Here is a 25006-nt window from a genome sequence, read left to right on the forward strand (position 1 = left end):
CCAAATAAACAGCGTCACATTATAGTCCAATAAAGAAGGATACACAGGCCAGACCATTACTTAGGCTCTGATTTAGGACTCAGTTCAATCCAAATAGGGTTGATGGCTGCTGGCCTACAGCAGCTTGGCGCCGGTGGGGCCCCCGCTGCTCGCGGCTGCAGGGCTTGCACCTGATTCAGACGCAAGGGAGCCCAAGCTATTGCCAGCAGGTGAGAGGGTGTTAAGACCTTCAGGAATGTCTCAGAGAGGCAACGGGGCAAGGCAGGCTCACAGGAGCAGGATGGGAATGCAGCTAGGTTTTAAAGGCATGGCAATAATGTCTTGCATTCATAGCCCCCCCGAAAACTATTGCAACCTATATGAAGCTACAGGGCTAGTCTCCTGATGCAGCAAGTGCTCCTGGCCAGGGCTAGTCTCCTGATGTAGCACCCTCCTGGGTCCTATTAGGAACCAAGGATGCTAGAGAAAGGGATCAAAAATCTCATAGGGAGGAAACGCCATCGACCTGCTTCGGGGAAGGACCGCAGAGGCTATGAATTATATTTGCGTTTAGCAAAAGCAGGGTGGGTTTGGAAGAAGCCCTTTGCATGTGTGTGCTGAGGATGGAACCAAGTATTTCATAAATGATATATTGGGCTTGGAAGGTTGTTATAGCCGGAGCAGCAGTAAAATGCAGCCACTTCTGGGGTGCAACGTGTCTTGGCACACTGCAACCGTTCCTGAGAGAGAACAGCGTGTTTCCCTAGAGAATCCCTGAAATAGGTGATTTGTCTCAGGGGACTAATTTGTGACTGCAGTCACTGATTTATGCAGGGTGGCTCATGGGATGAGCTTCACAGATGTCCTGGCTGTGTTGCTAACAGTTGGAGGTGTTGGAGATCAGAGAAAGGGGCGCTTTTTAATCCGAGATGTGGAGGTCAACATAAAGTGATGGTGTAATGAATAGATGTGCAATGCTAGCTTGATTGCTTTTTGGCCATCTTCCCATCCTGGTAACACTATCTGAGCTTCTGACCAAGACACTTGAGGAAACTTTAGGACAGAAATCAAGCTCCCAACACTAGAAGAAAGAGGGTAATCCCACTGCCTATCCAGTGACTGGAGCAGCATATAATGCAAAGCTTGCAAAGAACAATTTTCCCAACTATTTAGTTGATGTAATAAAAGATATCACATCTACCCAAATAACCTTGTCTGCCTTGCATCCGAGGGTAGCACCCTTCTGCTAATGGGCAGTCTTTACTTCTATTAGCACTGCTGGGGAACGCTGGCCTTAACGAGCTGAGACTGGCTGCCAGGCCAGATACAAGGTCCAGGTTCGGGATGTTACAGCTGAGCATCCAACCCTCCTTTCCTATGATCCTGTGGTCCTATCAGACAAGAGGCAAGTGAGGCCTCCTACTTGCTGGCTCAGGGGCCAAGCACTTGGCCAAGTCAACATCTGGAAAAAAACTGAGTGAACGGCCCTGAAGAGCAGCACGGCTCTCCCGGATGCAGGAGGGCTCTGGGAGCCGCTTTCCAGGAATAGCAGCTAGCAGGTGTCCGTTCGTGTTTCACACGTCAGCCCTCGGCGAAAGGGCTGTGATATACCGATGACATTTCAGCATCTCCTTCTTTCCCGCTTGGGACTGGCTCCTTGGAAGCAGAAGGACTGCATCCTCGTCAGCCGCGCTAGATGCGCCCCGAGATGCTCGGCAAATGCATCTTGCTTTGAACCCTGAATTCCTGAACGGAGTTGTTTCCAGCTCAGACCTCGTCAGTTGGGATTATGTAGCTGATCCCAGGTTTAAAGCTAAATATAAGATCCCTGGCAAGGGCAGCACCGGCCTGCCTAGATCTCGCATGGCTTTCAGTAGCAAGGACCCAACCCTGCATTTGGGGTTAGGGAGGAATTTAACCCAATGGTCAGGTTGGTACGGACTTGGGGAGTTGTTGCCTTCCTCTGTAGCGGGGGACGTGGCATCTACCTGGGACCTCTTGAGCCACCTTTTCCACAAGCAGGACTTTGGCTTTACCCTGCTTGACCTGTGGCAGGTTCGGGTGTGATGCCGTGTGTTGTGTCAGGGTTGCAAATTGAACCCTACTGCATGTAGTTCACGGGCTGCTAGCCCCGGTGTAATGGGAGAGCTCAGGCCCAGGGGACACAGGGACTGACCCAAGGACACATGGAGAGTCAGTGGCAGAGCCAAGGATTCAGGCAAGGCCTCCCGTCCAATGCCTTACCCTTAAAGACAGTCCTTCTGCCCCTAAGCATCCCCTTCCCTCGTGCCTTCTTCTACACACATGAATGAAATGAGCCTCATCCTCATGAGGCATCCTCACAAGCAGAGAAACTGAGGCAGGGTTTTCAGGAGCTTGCCCATGCCCCCCAAGTTACTGGGACTGGGATGCAGACCATAGCAATGGGTTGCAGCCCCCTGGTTACAGAAGGATGACGACTGGCAGGGAGTCAAAGAAACTGGGAAGCTGTTTTAGACTGGGAGCTGCCATGGAGGAAACCGCTCGGCCGGGTATTTTGAGAGGAGCACGAGGTCCCTGCTGAAGTCAGTCAAGCGGGGCCTAGCCTGGAGCGACTCCGCTTCTCCTCGGAGTCCGAAATGAGCTTCCCTCCCTACAGCCCCTTGTCCCCTCCCTCCTGGGCGGTGGCAGTCGAGTCCCAGTTTGCAGTGCCCGGGTGCATCTGCCCTCTCCCTCGCATCTCTCTGCCCCAAAGGATGTTTTTTCACTGGGATCTGATTGCAAGGGCTCAGGGGACATGCTCAGGTCTTACATGGCCCCTTCAAACATGAGGCTCGTCGGCTCACGGTTAGTTCCAGGTGGCCTGTTTCACAGGTGAAGTGACTTGCCCAAGGCCACACAGTAGGTCAGTGGCAGAGCCATGCTGGGACCCAACTGATCCTTTCTCTCCAGGGTTTGCTCCTGCTCCCATGCATCCAAGCTGCCCGTTGAATTCACCTCTGTGTCTAGTTCATACGAGAAGGGAGAAACTTCATCCGGGTGATGGGTGGCTTCTAACTAGGGCCAGCCCAGTCTGGACTGGGGTGCTCCATTTCGGCTATGGGTCATTAAGATCCTAGCCAGACTTTGGGAAATGAAGCCCCTCCCTGCCCCAGGGGGACTGAATCTAAGACCGTCTGGGCCAAAGTGTGGACTTTGAGTGCCAAGGCTACAAGAGGAGCTCTTCCAGGAGGCAGCAGTAGAAAGTTATTCTCCTCTTGGGTGGACTCAGCAATTATGGGTGTAGGGGCATGACGTGCGCTGTGTGGAAATGCCACCCACGTGCTCACGCGGGGCTGCGGACACGGTGGGTCTTCACGTGCTCAGTGTTATTCTTCAAGGGTGCTTGCACACATAACGGGGTGTAATCCTCATGGAAATAAATTTAAAATTGTTTGAAAACGGTGCGAGAGGGCAAGGAGTGAGGCGAGAGCCATGCCTCGTTGTCCTCAGGCGCTTCCCTCCCCAACCCCATCTTGCCCCTGAGCACTTGCAAGCAAGGAAGTGGCAATCCCTGGCATGTGGTGTGCAGAATAGGGCACGGTGCTCTCAATTGCACCCCTGGAAGGACAGGGCAGGAGCAACCCCTGGCATCTAATTCTTAGTGCAGTGCAAGACCCTTACTTGTCTCCTTGGTAGGGTAGCAGCTGGCAGACATGTCCTCCTGAGAAGAGATCCTTCCCCAGCACTATGAACCCGAGGTGATCCCTCCCCATTCCCAGGAGGCAGGTCTACTCATGCATCCTCCAGCTAGACCCATGAGAGGGATGCTGGAGCAGCCTTGGGGCTCTTCTAAAGTACACCAAGCAGGGTGGCATGTAGATCCAGGATAAAATGAAGGTGGCTGGAAGCTGCCTACACACCCTGACTCCCTGCCTCCTGGTCCACAGAGAGGGGCAGAAGAAGGGAGAATCAAATCCAGCTGCTCTGCTCCAGCGGCTTCGGGGCATGACCGATGCAACCCACCTGGGTGGGACGCTGGACACAGCCGCCTGTGAAGAGCAGAAGGGATGGGAAAGCCCCCGGGCAGAAGCAGGTTAACCTGATCTAAGGCTTGATGCTCCGGCTAGCAGAGCCGCGGGCAGGGAAAACTTGCCAACCCCGCCGCGTCGCTCAGATGGGTGCGCGGGGTGCTCGGAGCATTCCTGCGCTCGCTCACTGCGGGCATTCAGCTGTGCATTGCAATGGTCAAGGAATATGTTTTAGGAGGCAAAAAAATAAATAAAAGTGCATATAATGATCATAGTGTGGCCTGGAGCAGCTGTGCTGGGAACGCAGTCAGCCCTTCAAGGAGAAGGCTGATGTCCTGCCAATCTGGACGCCGCAGGTCGGCAGCCCTTACAGTCGCCGCTTCATCGCTCCCTCCTCTAGCAGTCAAGCGGGTCCCGCTGGAAATGATGGGAAGCTCATCAGGTGGTACTTGATGATGAAGTTCAGAGGCTCCTGCTGAGTTCGGGCCCCGCTGTGCTTGGCGCTGTACAGAGAGAAAGGCAGCAGCTGTCCCTGCAAGCTTAAACAGCCAAGGTAAGGGGACAATAGGGAGATTCAATGTGCCTCTGGGAAACTGAGGCACGGAGAGATGGAGGGCCAGATTCTTCAAGGCACTTCGGCGCCTCGCTCCCCGCAAAATCAGTGCCTTGAAAAATGTGGTTCTTGCTGAGCTTCCCCCCACTCTTGGCCTTGGACCCTCTTCCAAGCATAGACCAGAGCCTGTCCACTAGGCCTGCTGTTCCCACCGAGCAAAAAGCCTTGCCAACTCCTGAGCAATGGGTTTTGATTGCATCTGCACCACTGGAGCCCGTGCATTGGGTCAGCACTTAATAAAGGCAACCCAGCCTTCCTGGTGCACCCTGAGACCCCCCAGTCTTGGAGGCCTGCACACAAACGTGGTGGAAGAGCCTCCACAAGGGCTCAGGTGGCTCACTGGGCTTCCCCATACCACCATCCCCTGTCTTGCGGTCTCTCCCTTAGAAGGAAGCACTACGTTTCCCTCCCCACTCCGATTTGTGAGTTTGTGTCCCATCCAGCAGCACTTTGCAGGGTTGTGTTGGCCTTGCATGCATACCAGAGTCTCCCAACTGGAAGGGATCAGCGGTTGCAGCCCCATGGCCTGATTAGGGCAATTTCCCCTGCTCTCAGAGTTATTGCTTCAGGCTCTCTGCAGACTCAGGCAGACCTTCTGCTCGCATTTTCAGTCTTGTCCTTGCCACCATGAGGGTGTAGTTTTAAAGAAAAGCTGAGCCTCTGATGAGAAGGCTGAGTGAGGATTTGATAATAGTTTTCAAATGCCTGCAGGATGATGTAAATATGGCAATGGACATTTCTCTGTGGCTGGAGGGGGCAGGACTAGGAGCAGTGACCTCAAGCTATAGCAGAAGAAATTTAGATTGGAGATTAGGAGAACGTTTCTGACTCGAAGGGTGGTCAAGCATTGGAAGAGGCTGCCTAGAGGAGTTGTGGCATCCCCATCCCTGTCAAGAGCAGGCTGGACAGACACTTGGCTGGGGTGGTTTAGTGCTGTGCCTTGCGTGGCCAGCTGGGAGATGTGGTGTTTGATGGATGAATTCGGAAATTTGAGTTGTCAGCACTGGCTTTGTGCTTGGGACTGACGCCCCTGCTAAAATAGTGAGGAGACTCACGTGGGGCTTAAGAGGAAGCGCTGATTGGCAGCCGGGAATTGTGCCTGCCCTGGGAATTCACTGGCTGCTGGGTGTAGGGACAGGTAATGGGCTTTGCACTCCTCGGGCCTGGAAAATTATGTCTTATAACTTTCTTCATGGCCAAGTACAAGGTACAACAGTTTGGCATGACCGTCAACAGTGGAGAATGGCTGTGAGGTCCTGCAACCTAGGTTTGCCTGGGTGGAGACACAGTCCTGGTGGGTCCCATCAGATCATTGCAACCCCAAAGTCCTTGCATGCCAGACTTTTAACCTGACCAATTATTGATACCAGCAATCCAGACTCGCTGTACGGAAGTGATGGAGGCAGGTGCCCTAAGGGACAAATCTCTCTGGGCATGTCTATGCATGTATTTATGCTGGCTTAAATTTACTATGCAGTAATTTACTGCACAGTAAGTGGGAATAGGCTGGTGTCTACATGTGCAGGTGTTAAACCACATTAACGCTGTGCGTGGATTGACTTGGGACTCAAGTTAGTCCCAAGTCAGTCCGCACACATAGTGTTACTGCTCAGTAAGGCGTCTACACATGCGTTACTGCGCAGCAACTAATCGGGCATGAATATGATGCCTGCATGACACACGTATCAAATTTATACTCAAGTTGGCATAAGTTGCCATATTGACTGCACAGTACAGGCATGCACATGTAGACGCATGCCCATACTGTGCCGTAATTTTGGTTACTGCTCAGTAAATGCACACGTGTAGACACACCCTCCATGTTTCAGTTCCCTGCATGAATAATATCGTTGTGAGTCTGCATCACAGGCTGTACCAGACTTAGAGGAAGGGTGGAGGTATGGGTAGCGTCAACGTCTGGGGTTCAGTCCTTGTTCCTGTGTGAAGCCAAACAAAATGCCCTTTCTCTGCCAACCGTCTCTGCTCTGCCAGTGCAGCTCAGAGGACATGCCAACCACCCAAGGGTGCAGCAATCATCAGTCCATGAAAGAGCAGCAGCTTCTCAGCTGTGACAGTGAAGTGGCCCTGTCACCGTTTTGCTAATGATTGATGTTTGCTCAGGAGGGCAAAGTTAAGCACGCAGCAGGGCTGGAGTTAAGTGTGCAGCATGCACCAGGGCTGGACGTGCGCCTCTGGGGAGAAGCAGGCCTTGACTGCTGGTTGACCTTGAATTTTGCTGCCCTTGCTGCTGTGGTTTCATATCAGGCAAGTGTCAGCGTATAAGCAACTTAATTACTTCCTAGAGAAATGGCCTGGAGTGTTTAAATATAGGCATTTTTCACAGAGGGTGCTCTATTTGTTGTCTCTGCCCATTTGACAGAGCTGGTCTTTGCTACAAAACACACAGCTGTGTTCAAACTACATTAACACTTAGCTCTCATATAGGTGCCTGTGGATCTCAGTGAGCTTCACAAAGCAAGGCAATAGCATGCTTCATGTCACCTATCGGTGAGCTGAAGCACAGGGTGAAAAGTGATTTGTTCCCCAAACCAGTGGGAGAGCCCTAATTTAACCCAGGTGTCCCGAATCCCACTTCGGTGCCCCTATTCACCTGCCAGTCTCACATTAATATGTACTCGCAACATTTCCCATCTCTTGGATGCAATGGGAGCAGTTTGTGTGTCGTATGCCATTTATTAGTAGCACCAGATCTTCTAGTTGCCCATCTCTTGGATGCAATGGGAGCAGTTTGTGTGTCATATGCCATTTATTGATAGCAGCGGATCTTCGATAGCTGGGGCTGAAGAGGTCTGTGCAAGAGGGTCCTGCTGGGAGAATCAGTGTGCAAATAGCCGAAGTGGATGGTGAAGTCACAACCAGTAAACCTTAATTCTCACAATAAATCTCCTGGCCAGCCAGTTTTAAATGCACCGGAGATGAATCCGGTGCTCCTGCTCCTCTATTTTGTGTTCAGCTTATGGGGCATTTCATTGCTGCAGCCTGTGAAAAAGGGTGTTTTGGTCCCCCACATCCGGAAAGCGGCTTGGGGGGATGAAAATAACATTCTTCCTATGGACACGGTGTTGGTAGTGGGTATCTGGGACACTGGTTCGTGTGAGAGATGTAGGTGGAGAAAACAAGGCAACAGATGCTCAGATGTGTTGCCCGTGAACTGTGTTGCTGTTAAAATGCTGTCCTTCCCAAGGGCTTTGCCAACCCCCCAGAGCTTGCTCATAGGCCTGGCATTTCAAAACGTGCCCATCCTGAAACCCGACCCACGGAGCTGGCTGCTCCCCAGGAAAAGGCAAGGCTTTTTGTGACTCACCGAAAACATGGAAAGCAACTGGCACCTCTCCGGTCCTGATGTCATCTTGGGGAACCCTCTCCCCGACGCATTGCCAGCGAAGCGAGGCATCAAAACGTGGGGCTGACATCAAAGCCACTGTTCACTCGGGTTGGTTGCTTGGCTTCTTTTTGAGGACAGCCCCTTGCACAGTAACGCTGCCAGTGCCAGAGACAGATGTGGTTACGTTACTCAAGGGAATAGGGTACATCCTGCTGGGGATCCCCAGCTCTCAGGAGTCCTTTTCATCGGTAGATCTTGGCATCCTCCCTGTTTTACGAACAGGGAAACTGAGGCACAGAGCAAGGGTTTGGGACCTGCCCGGCCTCACCCAGCAGCAGAAAGCAAGGAACTGAACTCGTTATCTCCCAAATCCCAGTCCAGCTGTTGCATAGGGATGGTCTGCGGTCTACTCTTGCTAATTCCCGACCTGAAAGAAGCACCTCTAAAATGAAAGTAGACCTCAGCCTCCATGGCTGGAAGCAGAAGACCAGAATTAGGTGCCAAGTCAGGTGGAAGTGCCTACAGAAGTGGAGAGCAAATGATAACATCCAGGGATGGCTTCAGTCATTAGATCTACAGGGCTTTGCCTAAGACACCGATATCAAAATGATCCATTTTGTTGTTTTTGGGGACACAAGATTTGGGAAAAGCTTTATGAGGAGTTATAACCCAATAAGCCATTGCATTGGCTCCAGGGGGCCCTCCTGATGGCAGAGATGGTGATGTGACCTCTCCCTGGTAGCATAATGGTCTCTAATTGAGGTCCCCAATAGACCAGGTGAGCCCTGGAGAGCGCGTGTGCTGCAGGAAGGAAGAGGTTATCTGTTTGGCAGGCAGGCTGGAGTCACAGGGTAACATTTTTCTTATCATTTCTCATACTCCGTGGGCCTGGCAAAGTATCTAGAAGAGTCTTGTTATGAAACCATCCCCTGTGTCCTGCTACTGCAGCCTCTGTGCTTTGAATGAGCGCTAGGCCCCTTGCTGCCCACAGCAAAGCTCCCACTGGTTGCATGGAGGCCAACATGTTAGACCTGCGTGTCTTTACAATGACTTCCCTTGTGTTGGGTGTCTTCTTGCAGACCGTGCTGAAGAAAGGGAGCCCTCCAGCATCTAGCGAGGGCTTTTGGAGGGTCTGGAGATTCGGGAAAGCTCCTTGCTCATCCCATTAAGTACAGGGCTGCAATGGGCAAATGCAGGAGAAGCACCCAGTGGTGCTTCTCATCCCATGAAATACAGGGTAAATGCAGGAAAAGCACCTGCCGTTTTGTGCTAAGCTGATTGTCTTTGTCCTGTAAAGAGCTGTGGCTTTGGGTAATGCTCAGCATCACGCTGAATTGAACCCCAGGTGAACAGCTCCTATGAGAGAGTAGGTGTTCGGAGTCTCCCTTTGCTCCTGTACTCTCAGCTATGGGTGCTTTTGCCCTAAGGGTAGCGGCTCATGTGTTTCTAATACAATCCTTGCTGCCAGCCAAGGCTGCAGGCGGTGCGGAGACGCAGAGGATGGGAAGAGCAGCTAACAGTAAAGACAGGTACCTTTGCATAAGCAGTCAGTAGCCTGGGGCTGCCTGGCAAAGGAGACCTGTTCGCTAGCGCAACGAGTGAAGCCTCTCTCGAGCCGGAAAGGTCATTTGTTTTGATCGCTACCAAGCTAGATTTGATCTGAACTAGCAAGCTGGACCTCTTCCTCGCTCTCCTCTTAACCGTCCTGTGAGCAGTTGTGCGTGTCTGTGCCCATCACGAATAATTTAATCCTTAAATATCAGTTCTTGTAGAAAACGGGGGGTGGGATATGAGCTATCAGCAAGTGAAGCAGGTTCGCACCAACAACCGCATCGGTGCCGACCGCAATGTTGGTGTTGAGCTAGGTGCGTGGTGGGTAGCTATCCCAGCATCCTCCATGCTGCCCAGTCTATTATAGCCTGTCGAGATGAATGGTTTTCAACCGGTGGTTCCCCACTCTGCCAGTGATTCCCTGCAAGACCTCAGAGAGTCACTCTGTGCCTCAGTCTTTCGTCCCCCTCTGTTAAATGGGTCTAAGAGCTCTGCCCTGCATGAAAGGAGTCGAGTTTGGAATAGGCACGGTAGGAAACTCTCCAATTCGACCCTTTTTTACTGGAAAGCACCAAGTCCTGGGACCCAAAACACTTCTACAGCAAGGTCTGTAGTGTTACAGGCTGCTACCACATCCGGGCTCTGCCTGGGGACCCCGGTGCTTCTAGCAGTGATGGCTCTGGAGCAACCAGTCATAGCAGCACTTCCAAGCGCCTCGGTATAAGACCATCCTTCGACTGGCGGTCTCAGGATCTAGACTCTGCAGGAAACAGTCTGAATGACTCCGAGCTCTCAAATCTCCTAGGCTAAGCAGTGGTCTTGACATCCCTGTCCACATCACTGCAACGAATAGCAAGAAAGTCTGATTGACTTCAAGTCCTAAAAGTGATTTTTTTTTTCCTTCTTCTTTACTCTTGCCTTCCTGATTCAGCCCCAAAGCAACAAAACAATAAAACTACTGATCTTTTTAGGCAAGCAGGGAAACCTGCATTTTGCCCGGGTCTCACTATGAGCATCATGCTAAATGGACTGCAAGAATAGGGGCCGTGTCTTACCTGTGGATCACAGCTGGCTGCCACAGCTGAAAAATGGAAGGAAAAAAAAAATCAAGTGCTGAGTAGCAGGCTTTTCTCCTAGCTCTCCTCTCTAATGGCTTTCCAGCCGATGCTCTTTTGGGAATGGTTTGTTTTAAAATGCTAATGCAATGGCCATGGGGTATGCAGGCATGGGTAGCTGTGAAATAGCCCAGTGTGCCTTCTGTAGCTGCCCACTGGCCAAGGAAAGGCACTTCAACTCCTTCCAACTGGATTCCAGCGGTGCATTTGGTGCCTTCAAGCCCTACATTGAAGAAACATTGCTCCCCTTTCCAAGAGGCCAGGCTGGTTATTTAACGTGGCACTTTCTCCTGCTTTTTTTTTATTTCTCTCATCCACTTCTGCTGCAGGGGTCTGCAGCCTGTTTGTTTGAACAGCTCGGTTGGCATCCCCCATGCCAGATGGGACACAACCCGCCGTCCTCCGAGAGCATCTCTGCAGGCTTGGAATAAAAAGCCAAACTATAGCTGAAAAGCCTGTCCCCTTCAAAGAAGGGACTTCCAGACCAGATGGCAACACCCCCGTGTCTAAAGGGTTGTAAAATCAGGGGAAGAAAAATAATCAGGATTCATTTCAGAGCAGGGCAATAATGGGGGAAAGGGACCGAGTTGCACTTTTCTCAGTTAAAAGTCAGCAAGAAATGTTCTCGGTGCTGTTGATAATGTTGCTCCAAGTGGGATAGGCCTTTTTTTCTCAAAGGATCCCAAGCCTGTTGGGAAGGGCAAGTCCAAGGGACACTTGAAAGAGGCTCCTTGCTGTCTTCAGGCCCATCTTCTGGTTCATGATCAGACAAGAAAGCCATGAAAGAGTGCATGCGGCGCGGGGAGAGGGAACATCATCCCTTTGCCGCTCCGATGGCTGTGAAACAACCTCTGGAGGCAGCAGTTTCCCGGCCAAAAAAAGCTGAGGAACATCTGTATGAAAAGCCGGGGGAGGAAGGGGAGAGAGCATGCAGCCTTGGAAGCAAGCTCAAAGTGCATGTGCCTGGAGGTGGGGCCTTGCGGGACGCTGGGTTGTGTCATCTCTCGAAGATGAGAGAGGGAAACATCCAGGCGAGCCAAGATAAATAAGAAACCCACGGCGGCAGGCTGACCTCCACCCTATTTTTATGGTGCACCAGCAGCAAACGAGGGAACATAGCCTGTTAATTGTGCATCGCCTGTGTTAGGGGCTGAACAGCAACATGCAGCGTGTAGACATGCTACGGCTCCCTGCCGGCATCACTGTCTAACCTGGCATGGGTTTCGATACAGCAACCCCTATTTTAGTGCATGTATTTGTTCTCTATAGGTAGAGGAACTGCAAGAATGGCTTGGGATCCTTCGGACATGCTCTGCAGGCATTTCAAGCTTGAGGTTTTTTTCCCTTAGCTAGTGGTTGTAGCAGGTTGTTATCCTCTAGCTGCACGGTTCTTGGCCTGATACTTAAAGCCCCTTCATTAGACTCAATGCACCTCTTGAAAAATGCCTTATTTTCACTTTCCAGCTGCAGAAAAATGCCAGAGCAATGCCCTCGGCAAGGCCACCGCAGGTCAGAATATTTCTGACGCCGTGGGTTTCGATTTGAAATCTCTGGGCTCCTCTTGTGAATCACGTTTGCACACCAAACAGCGCTGGCATGGTGTGGTACCCTGGTTAAGGGTCTCTGACCTAGTGAGTCACCTCCCATAGCAGGATCTGAAATGCATCTTGCCACTGCTTTATACCCGAGTCCTGGATGTGACTGAAGCTGCGTTGGTGGAGCTGGGACCAGGAGGTGTGTGGGCATCAACTCTTCCCATTGAAATGCAGAGAGATGCTGCAAGGTTGGCACTTGGCTCATTTTTTTTTTTTTTAAATATATGACTGGAAGCTGCTCACTGTATAGCTGTGTCCCCTAGTTATCCTGGATTTCTTCCTACGATGGAGTGAGAAACCCAGGTATCTGCTCTGCCTGCTTTGACCGTAGCTCATCTGGGCTCCCTGCGCAGAAGTGCAATGATGGCTTATAAATGTTACCCCGCTCTGATAAATAGTATTTGCCAGCTGTAAAAAGCTCAGCATCTCCAGGATGGGAAGGCGTGAGCACAGCGGGGTGCATCAGGAATGGGGCGGTGTCCCTGCAGGTTTGTGCACTGAGTGTCCTCTTGGAGCTGGGCAGCTGCTGGCTGGATATGGAGCAGCTTGCCTAAAATGAGCAAGAAGCTCAGTGCAAAAGGTGGGTGTCTGGATCTGGAGAGGTGTCTGCACTAGCTATCTTGATTCCCACCTGGGGGTAGCTGGAGCGTGGATGGACCAAGCCAAGGGGTGCAGGCATTGATCCCCAGCTCCTGATCGGAGCCCCATGCCCCAGCCCCTTCCAGTGCCACCCTCTTTGCTTCTCTTCCTTCCCCTTCCCCATGTCTCCTCTTCGCCTTTGCTGCCCCAGTCTACCCAGGCCTGGTCATTAGGACCGCTGCTCCTCCTTGTGTCCCCATTTCTTGGTGAGTGGCATTGGGGTGAATAAAAAGATCCTATATAAAGGAGAGGGAAAGTCTGGTGCATGGATGGATGCACGCACACATTAATGGGCAGAGTTGCTTTCCCCATAACTGAGGAGCCATGCAGACAGCCCCTCGATGCATCCCCCCATGAGGCTCCCAGACTCTCCTCCTTGTCTCCTGATCGCTCTCCCACAATCCTCGCTGCTCCAGCCCCTTGCGTGGGTGGGACCGCAGCCTGCTCCCAAATGCGCTTGCCCTCTGCTCCTGGCAGCGGGTCAGCGACAGCGGCTGCTGCTACTGTGCTACCGTCGGGCTGGCTGGGCCAACTGGCACGCGGGCTCTATTTATTTTAAAATGCTTCCAGCGTTAACCTGACAGGAAACGGGTTGCAAGCCGCAATCTTTATGCTAGAAATAATGCCTGCTCGTTGCAAGCAAATTCCCCCAGGTGAAATCGCAGGGCCTCCTCGTCTCGCCCCCGCACTGCATTTGCCTTTGCAGAAAACGCTACCGGTGTTTGCTAGGAGTTTTAATTCTTCACGCTCGGATTTGGGCAGAACGTGCATGGGAGGCAGCAGAGGCATGGCCACTTGCTGCAGCTGAAAAGCACGGCTCTGTGTGACCAGTGATTTATTTCACACGATCTTTTGGGGTTTTGTTCCCCTTAAAAGTGCCAGCTGCCAGAGTCACGGGGATGTGTGAGGATCTCTGCTTCTATTTATGCACGAAAGGAGTTTTCTAGCCCACGGGTAGCGGAGTAGAAGATGATAAAACATGATTCCCTGCATGGTTTGTAAAGCCAATTCATCCCGGCTGACGGACGTTGTTAAGGAGCAGAGCGCTGGATGAGCTCCTCTGCTGTCCTATGCGAATGTCCAATGGACACTGCATGGGGCACGTCCCCGTGACTTCAGATCTACGTTGCCTAGTTTAGAGGTAGTTTAGTTTAGGGGTAAAGCTTGCCTAGTTTAGAGGTAAAAGGTCTAAAGTCACTTCCAGACCTGCAGCCCCAGTCCGGGATCTCGGGGTCCAGCTGGGTTGGCAGCATCCCTATTGATACATGTTCAGATGCACAAATATTCTCCTTGAGGGACGCGTCGTACCCCGATCTTTGGAGCTTCATGAACCAGCTGGTGGTTGCTTTATGGATCTAGGAGGTGCTAATCTTGCCTCTGTTACTCATGTGCTGCAGATGACTTTGAGCGCATTGACTCTCTCCAGGTGTGAGCACTGTGCCTGGTGCGCTGGCCCTCCCGGGCTAACAGGAGTGTGAATCTCCTGACGGAAACCACAGTGTTTGTCGGTAAACGTTGCCTCTTGTTACAGGGTTGCACGTGTCCATGCACGTGTTGGATATTGGCTTGGAAATCCAAGCTGCTCTTTTTCCCGAATTAAACCATTTCCCTGCATGACTCATACTCTCAGCTGACAGAAAGCCACTGGCTAATGCCGGCATTTGGTGAGATTGCGGTGTTGACAGCTGTAAACCTTGGGCTTTCGCACCCAGGAGGTGTTTGGCCAACACAGTCGCTCAAGGAGTTCATTCATACTGGTTATATGGGGCTCGTCTACATCTATGGAGCTGCTGCCTGTAGGATAGCTCTCTCGGTGGAGCCCTTTATTGGAGGATCAAAAAGGTGAGCACATGCACTTCGACCATGAAGAAACCCAACAGAAGCGCTCTTCCCTTGGCAAAGCTGTACTTAGACTTGGGGTTTCCTCAACATAGCTACGTCTGCTGGTGGTTGATCTTTCCGTCTCCTTCCCTACGTCACTAGGCAAGTCCAGAGGTTGTAGTGTAGACCAGACCATTGCAATGTCAACAGCCGCGAGCTGACAACAGTTGTTGGAGGACCGTTGTGGGATGTAGACACAGCTGCAGTGACCAACCTCAGCCGCTGGGACCGGGGCCACGCGAATCCCAGAGCTGCTGAGCAGAGCGGGTTGGAAACATTCCCATAGAAGAAAATTATTTTGGGCAAATATGGCTCTGATGTGCAGGAAAGGGCTCTTTTCAACGTCCATCTTGACTTTTCCACCAAAAAGTATGGAAAGGGAATTAGAGAGAGGTTGGGGAGGGGAGGACGCAACTTAAATATTTCTCTCCATTTTTTTCCGCCCCTCACTTCTATGAAATTAAGTTCTTTCTTCATTGTGGGCGCAAGGAGGAGGACCATTTCCTGGTCAAGCTCTATATTGCTCAGTCATAGCAGAGTATTTTTACAGTTTTGTGTGTACTAGCTAGCTAGCCTGTTTTTATTGATTGGGGACAGGGGGGTTGGTATCATTTTTACCCACTGCTGGAAAAGGTTCATAGAGAATTATAGAAAATGAAGATTAGGAAGGAGCTCAGGAGGTCACATCTAGTCCAACCCCTGCTCCAAACAGGACCAGCCCCAACTACAGCATCCCAGCCAAGGCTTTGTAGAGCCGGGGCTTCAAAACCTCCAAGGATGAAGAGTCCGCCACCTCTTTGGGTGACCTGTCCCAGTGCTTTACCACCCTCCTAGTGAGAGAGTTTTTCCTAATATCCAACCTAAAATAGTAGGCAGCTCATTCCCCCAGCAAACTGGCTGCATGGCCTAATTCTGCATTACACCAGCAGGTGACAGGGCATCCAGGTCTTGTAGGGGGCCTGGAGCCAGGGGGGGAGCAGTGAGCTGTCCCAAGAAAGGGCCATGGGAAGGACCGGAGAGGGCTGTTGGAGGGGAGGAGCTCCCTCTTAGCCCCCAGAGCAAGGGATGCAGTCCAGGGAATGGCTATGGAGGGCGAGCAGGAGGATTGTTTTATTTGGTCATTTGCCTAAATCATGTTGAAAAGTGGAAGAACTGTGTCCCAGAAGACGCACCGGCCTGGGTGAGTCCCCCTTGCTGAGCTGGGGTATCACTTATCGTGTCTTGTATCACTTAACCAACCAGGCAGACATTCCCCTAGGGTGGAGGGATCCCATAGCTGGGACCTTGGTGGGGAAATAAGGCCCGGAGAAATTAAATGTCTTCCCCAAGGTTGTGTGAGGAGTCAGTGGCAGAGCTGGGACTTGACCCCTCAACCCTGGATTATGGAGACCTTGTGCCTTAGCTACAAGGGCCTCCCCTCCCTCAGTCACCACAGCACACCCAGGCTGCAGTGTCCTGGACCCTTGGTGCAGCCCCAGAGGTAAAGAGTTTAATCCTAAGGGGTCAGGAATGGGTCCCATGGGGCAGAAAGCAGGAAAAAGCAGTTCAATGCAGAAATCCCGATGCAAAGGGCTTGCGAGTGCAGAGCACCTAACTTTGACAGGTGATCCCATGGTGCAGGGTCAGTACATTTGGCCCCCGTCAGCGTCCGGTTGACTCCAGTCCTGCTAGGAGAAGTGCAGTTCCCTTGGTCCCATTGTACAGACCAAGTCACTGATCCCCCAGCTCCTGCAAGCTGCCCAGGTCTGTTGGCTTTGGTGGATCTCTGCTGAGTTGTAGCAGCTGATGATAGGGTTGCAGAGCTGAGCAAAGCAGGGTGGAAGCAGCACGTCCCTCCGGCACCCTTTGACCTTGATATAATGGTCCTGATCCTCGCTGCCGTGCCTGCAGGAGCAGCGAGGAAGAGAGTCTGTTCTGTCAATGGCTTCAGCCCTGAGCTGAAATCCTGACTTCTGCCCCCAAAATCTTCTCATGCTTGGTTTGATGACACTCTCTGATCAGCCCAGCTTCCAGGGGCTGCCAAGTCCACTAACACACCTAGAGGCAATGTATCAGACACCTGGGCATGAGTTGGCTCTGGATACCTGTGCACTCGGACGCATGAAAGCCTATGCCACATATCTCTGATTTGGTGAATGTATAAGGTGCACATCAATCCTGCTGTCTTCCTTGAAGCCAAGCGGGTCTCAGCAGCACAGAAACCAGCCCAGACCCCCGTGCAAGGGGCTGCATGACTGCCTTTGCACCTGATCCAAAGCCTATTGGCATGAACGCACCAGGCCTTGTGATCCTGCATGCGAGGTGCATGACCCGGTCCCTCCTACGGCTCAACCCCTCTCCATTTGAGTCCTTTAATCCCTGGTTTGTGCTGTTTCATTTCCATGCACGCCCTCTCTCCTCCAGGTAAAGCTATGGCGAGCTGGCTTGCAAAGCCACCCAGTCCCTCGCAGCCCCTTGTATCGGGACTGGTTGTAACATTTTCAACCTTGACCAGGAATCTATATTTGCTTTTTTTTTTGCTTTTTTTTTGATATGCTGCCAGAGAGTTTTCACAAAAAGGATAGTGTTATTCCTTCAAATGAATCCCATAAACAAGGATGAATATGACTTCTCCGCTGAGACTTGGGGTTTACTTTAGCGGCTGGGAGATCAGCCAATGAAATGGAAATACCAGAAAACATTATCATAATTACCCCATGATCTTCTCTAGGGGCAAGGAAAAACCCAGTGAAGCTGATTTTTACAAGGCCTGGATAGAATCACTATCTTGTCCTCCTCAGCTTGGCTAACGTCCTGCCGCGCATTTCTGCATTTTGTTAACATAGAAACGGTTACTAGAGCTTTTTCCTGCAAGAAACTTTCTTTGGCGAGGTGATATGAAGCCAATAAGTGCAAGCCACGGGGCAGGGGGGGAATAGCAGCAGGTCTCATCTCAGTTGCAAGCAATCTCCCCCTTCTCCTTGCAAAGCTCTCCTGCTTCACCTTGGCTCTGCGCTCTTCTTGTATGGGGGACCCTGCTCGGACAAGGGGCTCGGCAGACGTGTCCCAAACCCCACAGAAGAGCCCAGAGGCTGCATTCATGGAAGCTGAGCGGATAGCGATAAAGTTAGAATTTAGAGACACTCCCTAATTTAGAAGAGTTGGGAACTGAGAGATGGCCCCTCAGGTAGACGCTGTAAGTTGGAGACCGGGAGAGGCCAAGGGTCTGCAGAGGTTGCCTAGTGCTCCACAATTAAAGCTTGTTGTTTGATGCTTCTCATTCACATATGCACGTGTTTATTGAGCCCAGTGATAACCACAAAAAGAGGGTATAAATCCCACAGGTGTAAGAGTTAAACACCTGCAGGGCCTTTAAATTCTGGTCAAGCTTCTCTACCTGCGTGAAGGTCTGGTACCTGTTCATGCCGTGACCATGGGGGCAGATCTCGGGGGTGGACAGCGGGCCATGTGGCTCTGCACCCGTGCAAGTATATCCCTTAAAAAGTGGGATATGGGATGTATAGGCAAACTGTGGTTTACCCTCTGGCAGTGACTTGTAGCTGTGCCCAACGGGTGGTCGCTGATGGCTGCTGTCACTGCAGGTCTGTTTGGCCTGAGAGTTAGGGTTTTCCTTGACAGCAAAGTCTTGATGCTATACATGTAAAACAGCAAGTGCTGAAAGGTGGCATTAGGTGGGTGTGAGGTGTAAGGCAAGTGTGTGTGGGTGTGGGAGTGTGTGTACTATGCAACAAGAAGGCAATGGGAAGAGATGGGCAGAGCACTGGGCTGGGACTCGGGAGATGTGGCTGGTGTACCCAAAAGTCTGCTGGGTGATTATGGGCAGTTCCCTCCCGGTGCCTCTGTTGTGCCATTCCTATTTTAAAGCACATTAAAGCATCACTTTAAAAACTGTGCCAAAGAACCTTGTTGTGCTATTCAGTTAATGCACATTAAAATAGGCGAATGCACAATAAGCATCACTTAAACTGGGGCTGCATCTACACATACGGGAGACAGGAGCCTGGAAGGCCTCCAAGCCCAGTCGAGCCCAAAATTTGGGTTCCCGGATTTGTGCGTAGGGGTTATTGCATCCCCCTGCTTGGGGAACTTCTGCAGCCTTATCCGTGTCCCATCCACAAAAGACAAGCAGTGGCTGTTCACTTGGCTCAGGTTGCACAGACCCCCGTAGAGCTTTCTGGTTCAAGATGCCCTTGATGACGATGAAGACATTTGTGGGCACGGTGCTGAGATCGGTGCTACCAGGAGGAGATGGCCCGTGTGAGCCTGGTTGTGCACAGCTGCCTACGTGCCTCTTTGGAAAGCCTGAGTCAGAGGCTCGTAGACCATAAAGCCAAAAGGGAGCCTTTGTTCACACAGTCTGTCCTATCACCGGGCCTTACACTTCACCTGAACACCCTGCGTGTCTGCGCGAGGGTGAAACAGTCGTTCCAGAACAGCAGATGATGGAACAAGCTGCCCAGGCGAGTGGTCAAATCTCCTTCATTGACGGGGTTCAAGAAAAGGCTGGAGGGGTGTCTGCCTGGGATGAGTTACAGTTCATCTGTGCTGGAGGTTGAATTAGATCACCATCAAGGTCCCATCCAACCGTAGAACACTGGACGTGTCTACACGTGCACTTTAATGGGCATTAGCCTATTTTAATGTGCATTAAAGCGTCACTTTAAAAACTGTGCCAAAGAACCTTGTTGTACTATTTAGTTAATGCACGTTCATTAAAATAAGTGAATGCACAGTAAGCATCACTTAAACTGGGGGTGCATCTACACATACGCTTTAATGCACATTAGCCTATTTTAATGTGCATTAAAGCATCACTAAAAAAATCGTGCAATTTAGTTAATGTACATTCAAACAGGCTAATGTGCATTAAGCATCACTTAAGAATTGGGGTCTTTAGTAAATGTGCATTAAGACAGGCTAATGCGTGTTTTCCTAGCACCTCACAATAGAGGTACTATACTTAATGCACGTTAACTAAAGCACTTTTAATGCATGTGTAGACACACCCTGTGCTCTTTAGCTAATGCTCGTGAAGACAGGCAAAAGTGCATTTTCCTAGGAGGTGCTAGATTTAATGTGCATTAACTAAAGTGCATTGCGCATGTGACGACACGTCCCCTGTGTTTCGGACTCTCCCCTTGCCTGAGAACTGAAGCACAGAGCCATCAAACTGGCCTCCTTGGGAGGCTGGCATTGGACCATCCTGCAAAGTCTCAAGTGAGGCCCCGGATTTGGGGCACCCTCCAAGGCCTGCTTGAAACCTGTTGTTTGGAGGTGTTAAATGCCTGTGGTGCCCATCAACTCGCGATGGGGCAGGGATGAGCCCCTCCGGGAACTGTGCCCAGCTCAGTTCCTATCAGGCAACCGACATGGAAGAGCGCCAGAATCAGTGACCGCCTTGCAAAGGTTAACCCCAGTCATTAACAGCCCAAATGCCAGCACCTCTGGAAAGAGAAGCACTGATTGAGTATCGTGGTGTTCAGAGGCGTCAGATGTGCAAAAAAGTTGGCCTAAGTGTTTGCTAACCTCTTTAGCCGGGAGCCTTTTGCAAATAGTTTGGGACCAAAACTGAGGCTTGCTTGTGAAGAAGGAAGTGTGGCAAAACCCAGAATCGGTGGCTGCAAATATGCCCATGTTGCAGTGGACACAGGTCTGCTGCTTTATTTTGGTCTTCTAGAGTAATGTGGGAAATACCGTTGCGTCCGTATTGTCTCAGGGCAGGAGACTGGAGAGGGACAATGAGGACCAAAGAGCAGGTGAATGGGAGCAGTTGCATTTCATTCTGCAGATGGAGAGGGTTTTACTGCTTTTGTATGGAAAGCACTGTACTGTGGCACTATCGCTGCCACTGAGCTTCTCCTGAGTGTCACAAAAGTAGGGATTTCCATAAAGCCCCGGCTCTGGGATTCGCAGGATTTGCATCAGACTCTTGTCTTTCATTCTGGAAAAAAAAGCAGTCCCTTTGTAGTCCTTGTGGTGATGGAGAAAAGCTGGAAAGCGTGACCCAAATGCACAGCATGGGCTCGAGCCCAGAGAATGTGTCTGATAAATCCAGAATATATCCCCAATATTTATAAACCAATCCCATGATTTTTTTTTTTAAAGGTTTGTGGATGTTTGGGGCAGTAACTAGGAAGCAGAATATTTGGGGTCAGTTCAGTGCTGCCACAGCCTTCCTGTCTGGCCTTGGGCACATCACTTGACTCTTCTGGGCTCAAGTTCCCCATCTGGAGCACAGACTGATGTTTTCGGGCGGCTCATCTGGGGAGATCATAACTTCTTCTAGACCGAGACCGTGCCTGACTGCATGTGTGTGTGAGCGTCGCTTAGCACAACGGGAGTCTGATCTCCAGGGGGGTCTCTAAGACACTAAATCCCAGCAATAAAATAATAAACGGAGGCCTGCAAAACAAGCAGCTGCCTTAACAAGCGGAAAGCAAGTGAGCTGCGTGCATTTTCCCACCCGGGTGTAAGCAGCAATTAAAGCGATATTAAGAACCCGCGTGGATCGAATGAGCCTTTTAATGAAGACCTGGGGCTGGACTCTGCCCCATCTTCCAGGCGTCAGTGCCTTGCTGACCTTGCTCTCAATCTGCACAGGTGTAAATAAGAGCAGGATTTGGCCCAGCAGTCTTTCTGAGAGGGCTGGGAGGCTCTGTGTTGCTTTAAATGCAGCTCAGCCAAACATCTGGCGGGAGATGACTTTATTCTGCATTAGTATGCCGGTGGTTTTGAAAGCTTCCCCGCTTCTGAAGAAGGATTTTTACGGGGTTTCTTTTTTTTTTTTTTTTTTTTTTAAGCCTGAAAAACTCACTCCTGCTGCCTTCCAGCTTCCCCTTCCTTCCCTCCCTCCCCTCTCTCCTCCAGAGCACCTAAAGCCTTGTTCCTGGGGATGTTCATCTGAGCTAACTTTTCAAAGGGGCTAAAAAACTGTATTCCCTTGCCAGATAGACACCCTCATTCAGCATTCAAGGGGCTGCCGTCCAAGTCGACTTACTTCACTTCCAAAGGGAATCGCATCAAAGCCGCATTCGTTCTGAATAACAGTGTTTGCACGGAGGGGAGGAAGAAGCGGGGGGTTAATTCAGGTCCGTTCGCTTCAAATCCGACCTCTGGTTGCTTCCTTAAGTGCCTGCAGAGAGAAGCCCCAGGACTTGCTCAAATCTGAGATGTAAAGTGAGGTCCCTTTGTGGCTTTCCTCCTTTCCCTGCTTGGGATATACATTTAATAGCCCTGTCCACCTCCACCCTGCATCTGGAAAGGCTTTAACAACTTTAAAACGTGCATCGGATGCCAATGCAGGGGAAGCATCTGCAACCGAGCTCAGATGTGCCTAATTTCATCTTCGGACCTAGCAAGCACATGCATCCCTTGTCTAGGTGCGACCATCATCCAAATGCTATGACCCAGGCCAAAGCCCTGGAGACAGCCCCATGCAGCTGGAATAGAGATGCCAAGTGAAAGGGGTGCAAAGAAGTACCCCCCTGACCCCTCGGCTGGTCTGCAGCCCTCGGTACTGTGTTGTCTCAGGAGTTTCTCAGTCCTTTGGGGAGGGGTCAGGCCTCATTGTGCTTTTACCTTTCGATGCTGCTGTAATGCACCCAGATCCCCCCCAGATGTGAGGATGCAGATGCCCCCCAAGTCGGATGGGCAAGAGCAAGGCCCTGAACTCCCCGTTTCACCCGGGGACCCTGACAGCAGCCAAGCACCAGGCAGCGAAGCCCTTTGCTCCCCATGGCTGTCACAGGTATAACCCAGTCACTCCCCAAGCCCTCCAGGCTTCAGGGGCAGGTGGCAGCAGCTCCAGGGCTGGCCAATGTGACTCCCCGCCGTCCGTGTTTGCTCTGGGATTTAGGGAGGATGTGGATGGAGGCCAGTGCCATGTGGAGAAGGGCCGACGGAAGGAAGCAGCCTTGGCCGGAGGCGGCAGGTTGTTTGCATCCATGGGGTAGGGCTCTGTCTTCTTTTTAACCCCACTGGGATTTGGGGGAAGGGATGTCTGGAGGGGTAGGGCTGGTATCACTGCCCAGCTGTTGCCTGGTGGTATATTTTTCTGTGCTCCTACGGTGGGGGACACATCATGCTCCCCTCGAGCACTGTAATAGCTGCATCCCTGCCAGCTACGGACGCTGGCATCCTGGGGATGAAATGGCTCAACCACATATCCTAGCCCCTCTACTGCTTTAGCATGGGATCTTCTAAAGCTGCTTGTCTGGCCCTTGCTCCCCAGCACAGCTGAGCACCCGGTAATATTTAATGGGTTCATCATCATCATGCCGTGTGCCCCCCATAAGCTCAGGCAGTGCTATTAGCTCCCTTCGTTGTCCAGGTGAGCAGCGGGGGTCCGGGGGGGCAAAGTGACTTGCCCAAGAGCTCCGAGGAAATCTGTGGCGGAGTTGAAACTCAAACCTGCTTCACCTAATGTCTGTGTGCCTTGGTTTCCTTACCTGTAGGATATGATAATTATACTTCATAACTGTTTCCCAAGTCCTTTAGCAGAGACTGAGTGTCCTGCCCTGCCAAGGAGTGAGGTACAGGTGCGCTACCCCTAGCGCAGACCGGGGAAGGGACTGGGACTAGGCGGTTGGGTCTTCCCCAGCACCATTCCCCGGGGATGTGGCGAGTGCCCAGGCCCTGACAATCTTTCAAGTGAGCCTGGCTCTCCCCCTGCAAGAGCAACTCTCCTCCTGGGCTGTATGGAGCGATTGGCTGCTGCAATTCCCTGTTGTGCAGAAGCAAGCCCATCTCTTCTGGCCTTGCAGTCTGGGGACCCGAGGAAGCCCCTTCATTGCTGTGTGTTGAGTAGCTTGGCAAGTGCTGCTGAATAAGGGCTGCGATGATGCCGCCTGGTGTAGCCAGACGCACACAGTAACTATCCTAACAAAGGCAGAAAAAATCTGAGTTTTGTGTCATGTGCAACAGGCAATTTGGAAAGCAGCCACAATGTATGGGGATGCAGGGAGATCCTTGAGTATGGACACTTCCTTTAAAATCAGCTCTCCATCTTGAGGTCCCTCTTAAATTGTCCCTTATGCAGGGACTAGGACAGAAACACCTGACAAGGGGACAGCGGGCTTGGATGGGCAACTCCGTCACAGTAGGAGACAATTATCCAAATTAAAAGAGTCCAATTGAAACAGGACTGCCAAGTTACGTTTCATTGAATGGAGTGATCCTGGTATTGGGCATTTTTTGCCATCTGATCCCATATGACTTGTGGCACATGGCTTGTGAGGAGAGGCTGGGGGAACTGAGCTGACTGAGTCTGCAGAAGAGAAAAGAGAAGGGGGACTGAATAGCAGCCTTCACCTCCCTGCAGGGGGGCTGCAAAGAGGATGGAGCTGGGCTGGTCTCAGTGGGAGCAGATGGCAGGACAAGGAGCAATGGGCTCAAGCTGCAGCAAGGCAAGTTGAGTTTGGATATTAGGAAAAACCTCCTCATGAGGAGGGTGGTGAAGCACTAGAATGGGTTACCTAGAGAGATTGCGGACGGTCCTGCTTGGATCAAGGGGTTGGACTAGATGTGAACTCCTGAAGTCCCTTCCAACCCTCATGGTCTGTGATTGATACTTTTCTATGATTCTGTGTTGTGCACTCTCCATCCTTGGGGGGTTTTAAGACCCAGCTCAAAAAACCTCAGCTGGGATGATGCAGTTGGGGCTGGTCCTGCTTGAAGCAGGGACTTGGACTAGATGTGACCTCCTGAGGTCCCTTCAACCTTCGTTGTCTATGAGTCTATTCGAAGGACCAAACCAAAAAAACCTCTGCCTATTAAATGTTTGTGCTGTGCAATATTTTTTCCTTAAATGCAATGCCTCCGAGCTTCTGGCGCGGTGTCTCCAAACCCAGCAAGGCTGGCCCAGGCATCGGAGATCTGATGGCCTGCCCGGGTGTGCTGAGTACCGGCCTGTTGCACCTGCCGTGTTGGCTGCAGCCAGAACTGATGCCCTGTGCCTCTCTCCCCGCAGGTGGATGCGGACGATGTCATCACCAAGGAGGAGCAGATCTTCCTGCTGCTAAAAGCCAAGGCCAAGTGCGAGCGACACCTGAAAGCCAAGGTGCCTAAGGTGCATGGTGAGTGTCCCCACCGGGCTTCAGCAGAGCTGCTGAGACAGCTGCATCCTGTATCCGGACTCCATGACCCCTGATTTCCAGCCACGGGCTGGGTCTGGGAACAGGGAGATCAGGCCTCTTGGCAGACATCAAAGCCAAGGAGAAACAAAGCGGCGTGGGCTGCTCATCCCCTGCAAAGGGGCCTGGGTTTGTTTTGAGTCTCTCCTCCACTTGCTTTCTATTTTG

At 51.5% G+C, this 25006-nt stretch overlaps 1 protein-coding gene across 1 annotated transcript in view; it reads left to right on the forward strand.

Moving 5' to 3' along the window:
* PTH1R (parathyroid hormone 1 receptor) overlaps positions 1 to 25006 on the forward strand; it is a 144202-nt gene that overhangs the window by 47160 nt on the left and 72036 nt on the right. Inside the window, exon 2 of the mRNA XM_014602746.3 lies at positions 24676 to 24781. Coding sequence (XP_014458232.1) covers positions 24676 to 24781 — 106 coding nt within the window. The remainder of the gene's footprint in view (positions 1 to 24675; positions 24782 to 25006) is intronic.

This window comes from Alligator mississippiensis, chromosome 5, assembly GCF_030867095.1.
Source record: "Alligator mississippiensis isolate rAllMis1 chromosome 5, rAllMis1, whole genome shotgun sequence".
Classification (NCBI taxonomy): Eukaryota; Metazoa; Chordata; order Crocodylia; family Alligatoridae; genus Alligator; species Alligator mississippiensis.